The 17,114-nt window shown below is 49.3% G+C and overlaps 1 protein-coding gene across 2 annotated transcripts in view; it reads right to left on the minus strand.

Moving 5' to 3' along the window:
- atg7 (ATG7 autophagy related 7 homolog (S. cerevisiae)) overlaps positions 1 to 17,114 on the minus strand; it is a 98,760-nt gene that overhangs the window by 61,843 nt on the left and 19,803 nt on the right. For both annotated transcript variants that reach the window (XM_055869910.1, XM_055869911.1), the window contains exons 13-15: positions 5,377 to 5,571; positions 1,749 to 1,985; positions 1,451 to 1,566 (exon numbers count right to left, since the gene is read on the minus strand). In XM_055869910.1, the coding sequence (XP_055725885.1) occupies positions 1,451 to 1,566; positions 1,749 to 1,985; positions 5,377 to 5,571 (548 nt within the window). The remainder of the gene's footprint in view (positions 1 to 1,450; positions 1,567 to 1,748; positions 1,986 to 5,376; positions 5,572 to 17,114) is intronic.

A 17,114-nucleotide genomic window follows, 5' to 3' on the forward strand; every position in this document is an offset into this window, starting at 1 on the left:
TGTTGGGCACATGTTGGGCACATGTTGGGCACATGTTGGGCACATGTTGGGCACATGTTGGGCACATGTTGGGCACATGTTGGGCACATGTTGGGCACATGTTGGGTACATGTTGGGCACATGTTCCACCACTGGAAATGACCAGGGTTGGGGTTCCAGTCAACTCAGAAAAGTACACAGAAATTAATTAAAATGATCTTCAATACTTTTCAATTGGGTTTACTTTTTGAATTGACTGGAAATACAAATGGAATTGACCCCAACCCTGGAAATGACCCCAACCCTGGAAATGACCCCCAACCCCCTGGAAATGACCCCCAACCCCCTGGAAATGACCCCAACCCCCAGGAAATGACCCCAACCCCCAGGAAATGACCCCAACCCCCAGGAAATGACCCCAACCCCCTGGAAATGACCCCAACCCCCTGGAAATGACCCCAACCCCCAGGAAATGACCCCAACCCCCAGGAAATGACCCCAACCCCCTGGCAATGACCCCAACCCCCTGGAAATGACCCCAACCCCCTGGAAATGACCCCAACCCCTGGCAATGAACCCAACCCCCTGGCAATGAACCCAACCCCCTGGCAATGAACCCAACCCCCTGGCAATGAACCCAACCCCCTGGCAATGAACCCAACCCCCTGGCAATGACCCAACCCCCTGGCAATGACCCCAACCCCCTGGCAATGACCCCAACCCCCTGGCAATGACCCCAACCCCCTGGCAATGACCCCAACCCCCTGGCAATGACCCCAACCCCCTGGCAATGACCCCAACCCCCTGGCAATGACCCCAACCCCCTGGCAATGACCCCAACCCCCTGGCAATGACCCCAACCCCCTGGCAATGAACCCAACCCCCAGGAAATGACCCCAACCCCCAGGAAATGACCCCAACCCCCTGGAAATGACCCCAACCCCCTGGCAATGAACCCAACCCCCTGGCAATGACCCCAACCCCCTGGCAATGACCCCAACCCAGGAAATGACCCCAACCCCCTGGCAATGACCCCAACCCCCTGGCAATGACCCCAACCCCCTGGCAATGACCCCAACCCAGGAAATGAACCCAACCCAGGAAATGAACCCAACCCAGGAAATGACCCCAACCCCCTGGCAATGACCCCAACCCCCTGGCAATGACCCCAACCCCCTGGCAATGACCCCAACCCAGGAAATGAACACAACCCAGGAAATGAACACAACCCAGGAAATGACCCCAACCCAGGAAATGACCCCAACCCAGGAAATGAACCCAACCCAGGAAATGACCCCAACCCAGGAAATGACCCATAATGAAGACATCTTTCACTACACCTTCACTAACATTGCTTATGGAAACTTTCAAAATCATTCACCTGCCAGACCAATCAACTAGCTTGGATGACATTCAATATAAACGTGACAGTCCAATCACGTATCTGTGTAAATATACGTATCGTCCATACCCTTCTGTATGCTGTAGTATGGACACCATGAGTTCTACAGCCAGAGCTCCTGCTATCATGGCCAGGCCTGGACGACTCACTGTACACTGCTGGTCCAGGGTCCGGTCTCTGGTGGACTGATACAAACAACAACAAAATTGACACACAAAATTGACACACAATAATAGCTTTTTTTGAATTTGAATGTGAAAGGCTCTCACATCTCCGTGGGCAATAACACGACAACTACACGACAACAACAACTACACAACAACAACAACAACAACTACACGACAACAACAACAACATGGCGTCTTACGTCTCCGGGGGCGACAACGTCGTTACAGAAGTAGCATCCGAGGCGGTGTCCGGGGATGTTGGAGAACAGAGAGGCTGCTGGGAGCTGGGCGGGCTCGGCCGGCGTGGAGGAAGAGGATGAGGCGGAGGAGGAAGAGGAAGGGTCGGAAGAGTCTCCTGGTCCACAGGGTTTAGGTTTCTTCAGACCGTGTCTCATCACCACGAAGGTGTCAAAGCCCAGGGCAGAATTCACTACCAACTGGAGAGACAGGGAGGGAGGGGAGGGAGACAGGGGTGGGAGAGAGGGAGACAGGGGTGGGAGAGAGGGAGGGAGGGGTGGGAGAGAGGGAGGGAGGGGTGGGAGAGAGGGAGGGAGGGGTGGGAGAGAGGGAGGGAGAGAGGGAGGGGAGGGAGACAGGGGTGGGAGGGAGGGGTGGGAGAGAGGGAGGGAGGGGAGGGAGAGAGGGAGGGGAGGGAGAGAGGGAGGGGAGAGAGGGAGACAGGGGTGGGAGAGAGGGAGGGAGGGGTGGGAGAGAGGGAGGGAGGGGTGGGAGAGAGGGAGGGGAGGGAGACAGGGAGGGAGGGGAGGGAGACAGGGAGGGAGGGGAGGGAGACAGGGAGGGAGGGGAGGGAGACAGGGAGGGAGGGGAGGGAGACAGGGAGGGAGGGAGGGAGACAGGGGTGGGAGGGAGGGAGACAGGGGTGGGAGGGAGGGGAGGGAGACAGGGGTGGGAGGGAGGGGAGGGAGACAGGGAGGGAGGGGAGGGAGACAGGGAGGGGAGGGAGACAGGGAGGGGAGGGAGACAGGGAGGGGAGGGAGACAGGGAGGGGAGGGAGACAGGGAGGGGAGGGAGACAGGGGTGGGAGGGAGGGAGACAGGGGAGGGAGACAGGGAGGGAGACAGGGGAGGGAGACAGGGAGGGAGACAGGGGTGGGAGGGAGGGGAGGGAGACAGGGAGGGAGGGGAGGAAGACAGGGAGGGGGGGAGACAGGGAGGGGAGGGAGACAGGGAGGGGAGGGAGACAGGGGTGGGAGAGAGGGAGGGAGGGGTGGGGGAGAGGGAGGGAGGAGGAGGAGGGAGGGAGAGATGGGAAGAGCCTAAGCGTGTTTGTTAAATATAACATGAATTGACCTCTCCCCCCAAGCTAAACACATATATACTAGCAAAACAATCCCACTTTCATTATGTTGATGAGTGTAAGTCACAGGGTTGAGTTCAATATGCTGTTATAGACTATTATACACCAAGCCATTAAGGATATAGCCTGTGTCCCAAATGCTACCCTATTCCCTATATAGTGCACTGCTTTCTACCAAGGCTCATAGTGAATAGGACGCACACAGAGCGTGTTCAGGTCTAATCAGATGGAATGGACTCTTCGTAAGAACTGCGATTGATCTTTTAATTATGAAATCAACACAATCTGTTCAGGGGCCATCTTAGCCTGGAGAACACTGTGGGTGCGTCTCAAATGGCACCCTATTATCTATGGGCTCTGGTCTAAAGTAGTGCACTATATAGGGAATAGGGCCCTGGTCTAAAGTAGTGCACTATATAGGGAATAGGGCCCTGGTCTAAAGTAGTGCACTATATAGGGAATAGGGCCCTGGTCTAAAGCAGTGCACTATATAGGGAATAGGGTCCTGGTCTAAAGTAGTGCACTATATAGGGAATAGGGCCCTGGTCTAAAGCAGTGCACTATATAGGGAATAGGGCCCTGGTCTAAAGTAGTGCACTATATAGGGAATAGGGCCCTGGTCTAAAGTAGTGCACTATATAGGGAATAGGGCCCTGGTCTAAAGCAGTGCACTATATAGGGAATAGGGCCCTGGTCTAAAGCAGTGCACTATATAGAGACTAGGGCCCTGGTCTAAAGCAGTGCACTATATAGAGAATAGGGCCCTGGTCTAAAGCAGTGCACTATATAGGGAATAGGGCCTTGGTCTAAAGCAGTGCACTATATAGGGAATAGGGCCCTGGTCTAAAGCAGTGCACTATATAGGGAATAGGGCCCTGGTCTAAAGCAGTGCACTATATAGGGAATAGGGCCCTGGTCTAAAGCAGTGCACTATATATAGGGAATAGGGCCCTGGTCTAAAGCAGTGCACTATATAGGGAAAAGGGCCCTGGTCTAAAGCAGTGCACTATATAGGGAATAGGGCCCTGGTCTAAAGCAGTGCACTATATAGGGAATAGGGCCCTGGTCTAAAGCAGTGCACTATATAGGGAATAGGGCCCTGGTCTAAAGCAGTGCACTATATAGGGAATAGGGCCCTGGTCTAAAGCAGTGCACTATATAGGGAATAGGGCCCTGGTCTAAAGCAGTGCACTATATAGGGAATAGGGCCCTGGTCTAAAGCAGTGCACTATATAGGGAATAGGGCCCTGGTCTAAAGCAGTGCACTATATAGGGAATAGGGCCCTGGTCTAAAGCAGTGCACTATATAGGGAATAGGGTCCTGGTCTAAAGCAGTGCACTATATAGGGAATAGGGTCCTGGTCTAAAGCAGTGCACTATATAGGGAATAGGGCCCTGGTCTAAAGCAGTGCACTATATAGGGAATAGGGCCCTGGTCTAAAGCAGTGCACTATATAGGGAATAGGGCCCTGGTCTAAAGCAGTGCACTATATAGGGAATAGGGCCCTGGTCTAAAGCAGTGCACTATATAGGGAATAGGGCCCTGGTCTAAAGCAGTGCACTATATAGGGAATAGGGCCCTGGTCTAAAGCAGTGCACTATATAGGGAATAGGGCCCTGGTCTAAAGCAGTGCACTATATAGGGAATAGGGCCCTGGTCTAAAGTAGTGCACTATATAGGGAATAGGGCCCTGGTCTAAAGTAGTGCACTATATAGGGAATAGGGCTCTGGTCAGTTTTGGAAGGCATTTCTTTTGAACACCGTTTCAGTAGAGCCACACACTGGACGACCCCCCCCGCCGGACGACCCCCCGCCGGACGACCCACCGCTGCCCCGCCGGACGACCCCCCCCGCCGGACGACCCCGCGCTGCCCCGCCGGACGACCCCGCGCTGCCCCGCCGGACGACCCCGCGCTGCCCCGCCGGACGACCCCACAGCTGCCCCGCCGGACGACCCCGCGCTGCCCCGCCGGACGACCCCACAGCTGCCCCGCCGGACGACCCCACAGCTGCCCCGCCGGACGACCCACCGCTGCCCCGCCGGACGACCCCCACCGCCGGACGACCTCCCGCCGGACGACCCCATGCTGGACGACCCCCCGCCGGACGACCCCCCGCCGGACGACCCCTTGCTGCCCCGCCGGACGACCCCCCGCCGGACGACCCCCCCCGCCGGACGACCCACCGCTGCCCCGCTGGACGACCCCCCGCCGGACGACCCCCCCCCCCCCGCCGGACGACCCCTCCGCCGGACGACCCCCGCCGCCGGACGACCCCCGCCGCCGGACGACCCCCCCCGCCGGACGACCCCCCCCGCCGGACGACCCCCCCCGCCGGACGACCCCCCCCGCCGGACGACCCCCTGCTGCGTCCAAAATGGAACCCTTTCCCCCTATATAATGCACTACTTGTGACCAGGGCCTCTAAGGCTTGTAGTGCACTATATAGGCTGTCATTTGGGACGTGTTGCCTGATTCCACCCCCTCTCTCTCTCTCTCCCTCTCCCTTACCTTCCTATTGCTGGCAGCTATCACAGTCGGCAGCCATCGACTCTCCCTGGTGTCCATCAACAGGAAGACGACGTCATGCTGCGAGATCAGCTTCTCCAGGTGTTCCACGTCCTGCCTGGCCTGGGACATGGTCGCCTCGGAGAAGTTGACCGGGTGGCCTGGCATCGGGATGCTCATCACGTGGCCCTCTGCATTCTATAGGGGGGGGGGGGACAGATCATCTAGTTTAACCAATAGGTAATAACACATATAGAGATCATGTGGGACATGGTCGTCTCGGAGAAGTTGACTGGCATAGGGATGCTTATGGTATGACCTTCCACACACACATCATATATAGGTTACCATAGGATACAGCACCCATTTTGTTAAAATATGCAGTCGGGCATCATAAGCACTCACCAATTTGTAACGTAAATCATACAAATTGCTAAATAGATCAAATATGAGCAACGATCCAAATGTTTCTCCAGATGTGTATTTAATGTGAAGCATCCGGTTCGGCCATTTCCACTCGCGACCAAATATGGTGGTGAGAGGGAAGCCCAGTGGCAAAAGATGAAGCGGGATGGATTATGGCCGACATTCTGCTTATTTTCTCATCGATGGAATATTTGTTCTTAATGCAGTGTTTTTTTTTGGTTCCAAAAACTAGAATCTTACAAACTGAGTGAGACTAAGTTTTGTAGACATTTCCCTTTGCCAAAGTTTCAAACATTTTTTTAGTTGTTTAGGAGTGCAAGGGTGACATGAGTTATCGCATTTCAGAGTAGGCGTTCCCGAACGGAAATATGCAAATACATGCTAGAACGCGCCAATAAGATCTCGCTAGCTCATGCTTTTGGCTCTTCCCACCTCCTTGCTTGTTTCTGCCCACCAGGATTCATTCGTTCCCATTGAAAAACGACAGGTTCTGGTCTACCTCGGGTTAGTTATAAACTAGGATTCATTCGTTCCCATTGAAAAACGACAGGTTCTGGTCTACCTCGGGTTAGTTATAAACTAGGATTCATTCGTTCCCATTGAAAAACGACAGGTTCTGGTCTACCTCGGGTTAGTTATAAACTAGGATTCATTCGTTCCCATTGAAAAACGACAGGTTCTGGTCTACCTCGGGTTAGTTATAAACTAGGATTCATTCGTTCCCATTGAAAAACGACAGGTTCTGGTCTACCTCGGGTTAGTTATAAACTAGGATTCATTCGTTCCCATTGAAAAACGACAGGTTCTGGTCTACCTCGGGTTAGTTATAAACTAGGATTCATTCGTTCCCATTGAAAAACGACAGGTTCTGGTCTACCTCGGGTTAGTTATAAACTAGGATTCATTCGTTCCCATTGAAAAACGACAGGTTCTGGTCTACCTCGGGTTAGTTATAAACTAGGATTCATTCGTTCCCATTGAAAAACGACAGGTTCTGGTCTACCTCGGGTTAGTTATAAACTAGGATTCATTCGTTCCCATTGAAAAACGACAGGTTCTGGTCTACCTCGGGTTAGTTATAAACTAGGATTCATTCGTTCCCATTGAAAAACGACAGGTTCTGGTCTACCTCGGGTTAGTTATAAACTAGGATTCATTCGTTCCCATTGAAAAACGACAGGTTCTGGTCTACCTCGGGTTAGTTATAAACTAGGATTCATTCGTTCCCATTGAAAAACGACAGGTTCTGGTCTACCTCGGGTTAGTTATAAACTAGGATTCATTCGTTCCCATTGAAAAACGACAGGTTCTGGTCTACCTCGGGTTAGTTATAAACTAGGATTCATTCGTTCCCATTGAAAAACGACAGGTTCTGGTCTACCTCGGGTTAGTTATAAACTAGGATTCATTCGTTCCCATTGAAAAACGACAGGTTCTGGTCTACCTCGGGTTAGTTATAAACTAGGATTCATTCGTTCCCATTGAAAAACGACAGGTTCTGGTCTACCTCGGGTTAGTTATAAACTAGGATTCATTCGTTCCCATTGAAAAACGACAGGTTCTGGTCTACCTCGGGTTAGTTATAAACTAGGATTCATTCGTTCCCATTGAAAAACGACAGGTTCGGGTCTACCTCGGGTTAGTTATAAACTAGGATTCATTCGTTCCCATTGAAAAACGACAGGTTCTGGTCTACCTCGGGTTAGTTATAAACTAGGATTCATTCGTTCCCATTGAAAAACGACAGGTTCTGGTCTACCTCGGGTTAGTTATTGACGTAACACATCATACGAAAATGGTACACATTGGTGCACAATTTTTCAGGGACCTGTTATGGCTTGTTAGTGCTACTTTCAAAACTACTGGCTGAAATGATACAAAAGCTCTGGAGCATCACTTTAAACACAACCATGGAATAGAAAATGTGAGAGATCACAATAGGCTCAGCTGTCCATGACCTCATCACTGCATAATCATGTATGATGATCACAGGTGAAAGGCCGCTCGGCTCCCAGGTAAAACGCGCCGCTCGGCTCCCAGGTGAAAACGCGCCGCTCGGCTCCCAGGTGAAACGCGACGCTCGGCTCCCAGGTGAAACGCGACGCTCGGCTCCCAGGTGAAACGCGACGCTCGGCTCCCTGGTAAAACGCGGAGCTCGGCTCCCAGGTAAAACGCGCCGCTCGGCTCCCAGGTAAAACGCGCCGCTCGGCTCCCAGGTGAAACGCGCCGCTCGGCTCCCAGGTGAAACGCGCCGCTCGGCTCCCAGGTGAAACGCGCCGCTCGGCTCCCAGGTGAAACGCGCCGCTCGGCTCCCAGGTAAAACGCGCCGCTCGGCTCCCAGGTAAAACGCGCCGCTCGGCTCCCAGGTAAAACGCGCCGCTCGGCTCCCAGGTAAAACGCGCCGCTCGGCTCCCAGGTAAAACGCGCCGCTCGGCTCCCAGGTAAAACGCGCCGCTCGGTTCACACGTAAACCTGATCAAAGTGTGATTAACAGGCCAGATTGCACCCCCACAAGTGTCACAGGACTCATCTGAAGGTAACCCATACAAACGAATGGAAGTACGGAGGTAGTTTTGTGCCTCAAAAAAATATGGGATTAAATGTGTATAATAAAACTAATATTTCCTGAGCTTTCTTATGTCTCCTAGATATAGCACTAGGGCTTTCGTCAACAACAACAAAAAATCTTGGTCGACCAATAATACAAAATATACAAATGTAGAAGTAACTTCTATTGCCAATATGTAAAAATAGCCTACATAAAGCCAACAAATAAAAAGATTGCAGCAGAAATATCCTATAAATCACATTGGCTACACATGGCCTGTCTGCAACGAACTGGAAACATTGTATCAACTATTAACTTGGTCCAGCCCAAACATGGCCAGCAAACATGCAACATTGTATAAAATATTAACTTGGCCCAGCCCGAACATGCCAGCAAACATGTAACATTGTATAAAATATTAACTTGGTCCAGCCCGAACATGGAACATTGTATAAAATATTAACTTGGCCCAGCCCGAACATGCCAGCAAACATGTAACATTGTATAAAATATTTTGGGCCCTCGAGTTTCCCCGTCAGTGAGCTCTGGAGAGACAGAAACTGTTGTAGGCTATTTGGTGCAAAGGAGAAGAGCATTACAATTGTTCCCCTTTAATGCTGAGTGGTTATTGAAAGGGAGAGGGCGGGAAAGATTTTTCAAATAGGCTTCATTGAGGAAGTTTTGTCATTCTCAATGGATGTAAAAAAAACAGACTTAGTTTCCTTTCTGTTTTGAGGCGAAGAAAAAATTACTTTGAGAAGCTCCACAGTGATGGTGACAAATCAGAAATAGTATCAGATCCCCAAACGGGAACACTTACAGGACTACATTTACAGGACTACATTTGTACGCAGGCCAGGTAGCCTAGACCTAATTCTAACCGTAATCAGGTGCGTGTCCTTACTTAACATTGACAGGAGCGCTCCAAACAAAAGCCAATGAATAAATGTACAACTCGTAAATGGTATGAAACTTTTTCCCCCTCACAGGATTAGCCTGGGTTCTGCACTCTGCAAACAACGTGTCCACTCCTACAATGACAACGTTAAGACTGTAATAATAATAATATATTGAATGTATTAACAGAAATTACCGTAACCAAACAAATTAACGGTAAATGATGGTGATAGTGGTGTACCATCCCTGCGGCCTCCACAATGGATCAGTCCACCGAGACAGGCCTCCGCAATGGATTAGTCCACTGAGACAGGCCTCCGCAATGGATTAGTCCACTGAGACAGGCCTCCGCAATGGATCAGTCCACTGAGACAGGCCTCCGCAATGGATCAGTCCACTGAGACAGGCCTCCGCAATGGATCAGTCCACCGAGACAGGCCTCCGCAATGGATCAGTCCACCGAGACAGGCCTCCGCAATGGATCAGTCCACCGAGACAGGCCTCCGCAATGGATCAGTCCACTGAGACAGGCCTCCGCAATGGATCAGTCCACTGAGACAGGCCTCCGCAATGGATCAGTCCACTGAGACAGGCCTCCGCAATGGATCAGTCCACTGAGACAGGCCTCCGCAATGGATCAGTCCACTGAGACAGGCCTCCGCAATGGATCAGTCCACTGAGACAGGCCTCCGCAATGGATTAGTCCACTGAGACAGGCCTCCAGAATGGATTAGTCCACTGAGACAGGCCTCCAGAATGGATTAGTCTACTGAGACAGGCCTCCAGAATGGATTAGTCCACTGAGACACCCAGGTAAAACGCGCCGCTCGGCTCCCAGGTAAAACGCGCCGCTCGGCTCCCAGGTAAAACGCGCCGCTCGGCTCCCAGGTAAAACGCGCCGCTCGGCTCGCAGGTAACACAAAGCAGATTCCATCTGTAGGATCCGTTAACACAAAGCAGATTCCATCTGTAGGATCCGTTAACACAAAGCAGATTCCATCTGTAGGATCCATTAACAAAGCAGATTCCATCTGAGTGGGTGTTGTAATGTCCTAATCACCAGTCACATCCTCATCTGATGTGTGTGTGTTCTCTGCCCATGGTCAGCGGTGATGAGGAGGGCTGGGAGAGACTGGGGGACTGGTGGACTGTTTGTGTTCTGGTCATGATGGAATCATCTCTGTGTGTGTGTGTGTGTGTGTGTGTATGTGTGTGTGTGTGTGTGTGATGACGTTGGGACCACCGTCTGCCAGCGTTTCTGGTCTGGAGAGAAGACATTGCACACAGCGCATATAAACCTGGGACATCAACCATCCTAAACTGGCCTTACTGGGAGTGACAGTAGAATTAGAATGGGAGTGACCTACTGAGTAAAGAATTTGTCATCATTTAATTTTAGCCAATCGGTTCCCTTGGCAGCATCTCCCCATGAATCTCAGCATGTTACCTAGCAACAACACTTCATGTCTTAACTCCCTCTACGGACATTATTTATCCTGCTGCCCCCCCCCCCTGCTACTACCCCATTATTTATCCTGCTGCCCACCCCTGCTACTACCCCTATGGACATTATTTATCCTGCCCCCCCCGCTACTACGCCTATGGACATTATTTATCCTGCTGCCCCCACCTGCTACTACCCCATTATTTATCCTGCTGCCCACCCCTGCTACTACCCCTATGGACATTATTTATCCTGCCCCCCCCCACCCCGCTACTACGCCTATGGACATTATTTATCCTGCTGCCCCCCCCCCCCTCCGCTACTACGCCTATGGACATTATTTATCCTGCTGCCCCCCCCCCCCCCCGCTACTACCCCATTGTTTATCCTGCTGCCCACCCCTGCTACTACCCCAATGGATATTATTTATCCTGCCCCCCCCCCCCGCTACTACGCCTATGGACATTATTTATCCTGCTGCCCCCCCCTGCTACTACCCCATTATTTATAGCTAAAGCCTAAAGCTGCTGCTTTCAAGGAGCGGGACTCTAACCCGGAATCTTATAAGAAATCCCGCTACGCCGACGAACCATCAAACAGGCAAAGCTTCAATACAGGACTAAGATCGAGTCTTACTACACCGGCTCTGACGCTCGATGGATGTGGCAGGGCTTGCAAACTATTAAAGACTACAAAGGGAAGCACAGCCGAGAGCTGACCAGTGACACAAGCCTACCAGACGAGCTAAACTACTCTATGCACGCTTCAAGGCAAGTAACACTGAAACATGCATGAGAGCACCAGCTGTTCCAGGAAGACTGTGTGATCACACTCTCCGCAGCTGATGTGAGTAAGACCTTTAAACAGGTCAACATTCACAAGGCCACAGTGCCTGACGAATGACCAGGACGTGTACCGCGAGCATGCGCTGACCAACTGGCATGTATCTTCACTGACATTAACACTAAGGTAACCTGACTAAATGACTACCAACCCGTAGCACTCACGTCTGTAGCCATGAAGTTCTTTGAAAGGCTGGTCATGGCTCACATTAACACCATCATCCAAGAAACCCTAGACCCACCCCAATTTGCATACCGCCACAACAGATCCACAGATGATGCAATCTCTAATGCACTCCACACTGCCTGTTCCCACCTGGACAAAATAAACACTTATGTGAGAATGCTATTCATTGACTACAGCTTAGTGTTCAACACCATAGTGCCCTCAAAGCTCATCAATAAGCTAAGGACCCTGGGACTAAACACCTCCCTCTGCAACTGGATCCTGGACTTCCTGACGGGCCGCCCCCAGGTGGAAAGGGTAGTTAACAACACATCCGCCACGCTGATCCTCAACACAGGGGCCCCTCAGGGGTGCGTGCACAGTCCACTCCTGTACTCCCTGTTCGCTCACGACTGCACGGCCAGGCACGACTCCAACACCAATAAATTTGCAGATGACACAACAGTGGTAGGCCTGATCACCGACAACGTCGAGAAGAGGTCAGAGACCTGGCCGTGTGGTGTCAGGACAACAACCTCTCCCTCAACGTGATCAAGACAATGGGGCTGCAGTGGAGCAGGTTGAGAGCTTCAAGTTCCTTGGTGTCCACATCACCAACAAACTAACATGGTCCAAGCACACCAAGACAATTGTGAAGAGGGAGGGCACAACAAAACCTATTCCCCCTCAGGAGACTGAAAAGATTTGGCATGGGTCCTCAGATCCTCAATAGGTTCTACAGCTGCACCATCGAGAGCATCCTGACTGGTTGCATCACTGCCTGGTATGGCAACTGCTCGGGCCTCCGACTGCAAGGCACTACAGAGGGTAGTGCGAATGGCTCAGTACATCACTGGTGCCAAGCTCCCTGCCATCCAGGACCTCTATACCAGGCGGTGTCAGAGGAAGGCCCTAAAAATTGTCAAAGACTCCAGCCACCCAAGTCATAGACTGTTCTCTCTGCTACCGCACGGTACCGTAGCGCCAAGTCTAGGTCCAAGAGGCTTCTAAACAGCTTCTACCCCCAAGCCATAAGACTCCTGAACATCTAGTCAAATGGCTACCCAGACTACTCGCATTGCCCCCCCCCCCCCTTTTTTTTTTTTACAACGCTGCTACTCTCTTGTCATCTATGCATAGTCACTTTAATAACTCTACCTACATGTACATACTACCTCAACTAACCGGTGCCCCCGCACATTGACTCTGTAACGGTACCCCCCTGTATATATTGTTATTTTTTACTGCTGCTCTTTAATTACTTGTTACTTTTATCTCTTATTCTTATCCGTATTTTTTTTTATAACTGCACTGTCAGTTAGGAGCTCGTAAATAAGCATTTCACTGTGAGGTCTACTACACCTGTTGTATTCAGCATTTCACTGTGAGGTCTACTACACCTGTTGTATTCAGCATTTCACTGTGAGGTCTACTACACCTGTTGTATTCAGCATTTCACTGTAAGGTCTACTACACCTGTTGTATTCAACATTTCACTGTGAGGTCTACTACACCTGTTGTATTCAGCATTTCACTGTAAGGTCTACTACACCTGTTGTATTCAGCATTTCACTGTGAGGTCTACTACACCTGTTGTATTCAGCATTTCACTGTAAGGTCTACTACACCTGTTGTATTCAGCATTTCACTGTAAGGTCTACCTACACCTGTTGTATTCAGCATTTCACTGTAAGGTCTACTACACCTGTTGTATTCAGCATTTCACTGTAAGGTCTACCTACACCTGTTGTATTCAGCATTTCACTGTAAGGTCTACTACACCTGTTGTATTCAGCATTTCACTGTGAGGTCTACTACACCTGTTGTATTCAGCATTTCACTGTAAGGTCTACCTACACCTGTTGTATTCAGCATTTCACTGTAAGGTCTACTACACCTGTTGTATTCAGCATTTCACTGTAAGGTCTACTACACCTGTTGTATTCAGCATTTCACTGTAACGTCTACTACACCTGTTGTATTCAGCATTTCACTGTGAGGTCTACTACACCTGTTGTATTCAGCATTTCACTGTAAGGTCTACTACACCTGTTGTATTCAGCATTTCACTGTGAGGTCTACTACACCTGTTGTATTCAGCATTTCACTGTGAGGTCTACTACACCTGTTGTATTCAGCATTTCACTGTGAGGTCTACTACACCTGTTGTATTCAGCATTTCACTGTAAGGTCTACTACACCTGTTGTATTCAGCATTTCACTGTAAGGTCTACTACACCTGTTGTATTCAGCATTTCACTGTGAGGTCTACTACACCTGTTGTATTCAGCATTTCACTGTGAGGTCTACTACACCTGTTGTATTCAGCATTTCACTGTGAGGTCTACTACACCTGTTGTATTCAGCATTTCACTGTGAGGTCTACTACACCTGTTGTATTCAGCATTTCACTGTGAGGTCTACCTACACCTGTTGTATTCAGCATTTCACTGCAAGGTCTACACCTGTTGTATTCAGCATTTCACTGTGAGGTCTACTACACCTGTTGTATTCAGCATTTCACTGTAAGGTCTACTACACCTGTTGTATTCAGCATTTCACTGTAAGGTCTACTACACCTGTTGTATTCAGCATTTCACTGTGAGGTCTACTACAGCTGTTGTATTCAGCATTTCACTGTAAGGTCTACTACACCTGTTGTATTCAGCATTTCACTGTAAGGTCTACCTACACCTGTTGTATTCAGCATTTCACTGTAAGGTCTACTACACCTGTTGTATTCAGCATTTCACTGTAAGGTCTACTACACCTGTTGTATTCAGCATTTCACTGTAAGGTCTACTACACCTGTTGTATTCAGCATTTCACTGTGAGGTCTACTACACCTGTTGTATTCAGCATTTCACTGTAAGGTCTACTACACCTGTTGTATTCAGCATTTCACTGTAAGGTCTACTACACCTGTTGTATTCAGCATTTCACTGTGAGGTCTACTACACCTGTTGTATTCAGCATTTCACTGTGAGGTCTACTACACCTGTTGTATTCAGCATTTCACTGTGAGGTCTACTACACCTGTTGTATTCAGCATTTCACTGTGAGGTCTACTACACCTGTTGTATTCAGCATTTCACTGTGAGGTCTACTACAGCTGTTGTATTCAGCATTTCACTGTAAGGTCTACTACACCTGTTGTATTCAGCATTTCACTGTAAGGTCTACCTACACCTGTTGTATTCAGCATTTCACTGTAAGGTCTACTACACCTGTTGTATTCAGCATTTCACTGTAAGGTCTACTACACCTGTTGTATTCAGCATTTCACTGTAAGGTCTACTACACCTGTTGTATTCAGCATTTCACTGTGAGGTCTACTACACCTGTTGTATTCAGCATTTCACTGTAAGGTCTACTACACCTGTTGTATTCAGCATTTCACTGTAAGGTCTACTACACCTGTTGTATTCAGCATTTCACTGTGAGGTCTACTACACCTGTTGTATTCAGCATTTCACTGTGAGGTCTACTACACCTGTTGTATTCAGCATTTCACTGTGAGGTCTACTACACCTGTTGTATTCAGCATTTCACTGTGAGGTCTACTACACCTGTTGTATTCAGCATTTCACTGTGAGGTCTACTACACCTGTTGTATTCAGCATTTCACTGTGAGGTCTACTACACCTGTTGTATTCAGCATTTCACTGTGAGGTCTACTACACCTGTTGTATTCAGCATTTCACTGTAAGGTCTACCTACACCTGTTGTATTCAGCATTTCACTGTAAGGTCTACTACACCTGTTGTATTCAGCATTTCACTGTGAGGTCTACTACACCTGTTGTATTCAGCATTTCACTGTAAGGTCTACTACACCTCTTGTATTCAGCATTTCACTGTGAGGTCTACTACACCTGTTGCATTCAGCATTTCACTGTGAGGTCTACTACACCTGTTGTATTCAGCATTTCACTGTGAGGTCTACTACACCTGTTGTACTCAGCATTTCACTGTGAGGTCTACTACACCTGTTGTATTCAGCATTTCACTGTAAGGTCTACTACACCTGTTGTATTCAGCATTTCACTGTAAGGTCTACTACACCTGTTGTATTCAGCATTTCACTGTAAGGTCTACTACACCTGTTGTATTCAGCATTTCACTGTAAGGTCTACCTACTCCTGTTGTATTCAGCATTACACTGTAAGGTCTACTACACCTGTTGTATTCAGCATTTCACTGTGAGGTCTACTACACCTGTTGTATTCAGCATTTCACTGTGAGGTCTACTACACCTGTTGTATTCAGCATTTCACTGTGAGGTCTACTACACCTGTTGTATTCAGCATTTCACTGTAAGGTCTACTACACCTGTTGTATTCAGCATTTCACTGTGAGGTCTACTACACCTGTTGTATTCGGCACATGTGACTAATAACTTTTCATTTGACTTTGCAGCCACTGAAGAGGAGGTGGGACAACATTCCACAGGCCACAATCAACAGCCTGATCAGCTCTATGAGAAGGAGATGTGTTGTGCTGCATGAGGCAAAATGGTGGTCACACCAGATACTGACTGGTTTTCATGAGGCTAAATGGTGGTCACAGCAGATACTGACTGGTTTTCATGAGGCTAAATGGTGGTCACACCAGATACTGACTGGTTTTCATGAGGCTAAATGGTGGTCACACCAGATACTGACTGGTTTTCATGAGGCTAAATGGTGGTCACACCAGATACTGACTGGTTTTCATGAGGCTGAATGGTGGTCACACCAGATACTGACTGGTTTTCATGAGGCTAAATGGTGGTCACACCAGATACTGACTGGTTTTCATGAGGCTAAATGGTGGTCACACCAGATACTGACTGGTTTTCATGAGGCTAAATGGTGGACACACCAGATACTGACTGGTTTTCATGAGGCTGAATGGTGGTCACACCAGATACTGACTGGTTTTCATGAGGCTAAATGGTGGTCACACCAGATACTGACTGGTTTTCATGAGGCTAAATGGTGGTCACACCAGATACTGACTGGTTTTCATGAGGCTAAATGGTGGTCACAGCAGATACTGACTGGTTTTCATGAGGCTAAATGGTGGTCACACCAGATACTGACTGGTTTTCATGAGGCTAAATGGTGGTCACACCAGATACTGACTGGTTTTCATGAGGCTAAATGGTGGTCACACCAGATACTGACTGGTTTTCATGAGGCTAAATGGTGGTCACACCAGATACTGACTGGTTTTCATGAGGCTAAATGGTGGTCACACCAGATACTGACTGGTTTTCATGAGGCTAAATGGTGGTCACACCAGATACTGACTGGTTTTCATGAGGCTAAATGGTGGTCACAGCAGATACTGACTGGTTTTCATGAGGCTAAATGGTGGTCACAGCAGATACTGACTGGTTTTCATGAGGCTAAATGGTGGTCACACCAGATACTGA

This window comes from Salvelinus fontinalis, chromosome 18 (assembly GCF_029448725.1).
Source record: "Salvelinus fontinalis isolate EN_2023a chromosome 18, ASM2944872v1, whole genome shotgun sequence".
Lineage (NCBI taxonomy): Eukaryota > Metazoa > Chordata > Actinopteri > Salmoniformes > Salmonidae > Salvelinus > Salvelinus fontinalis.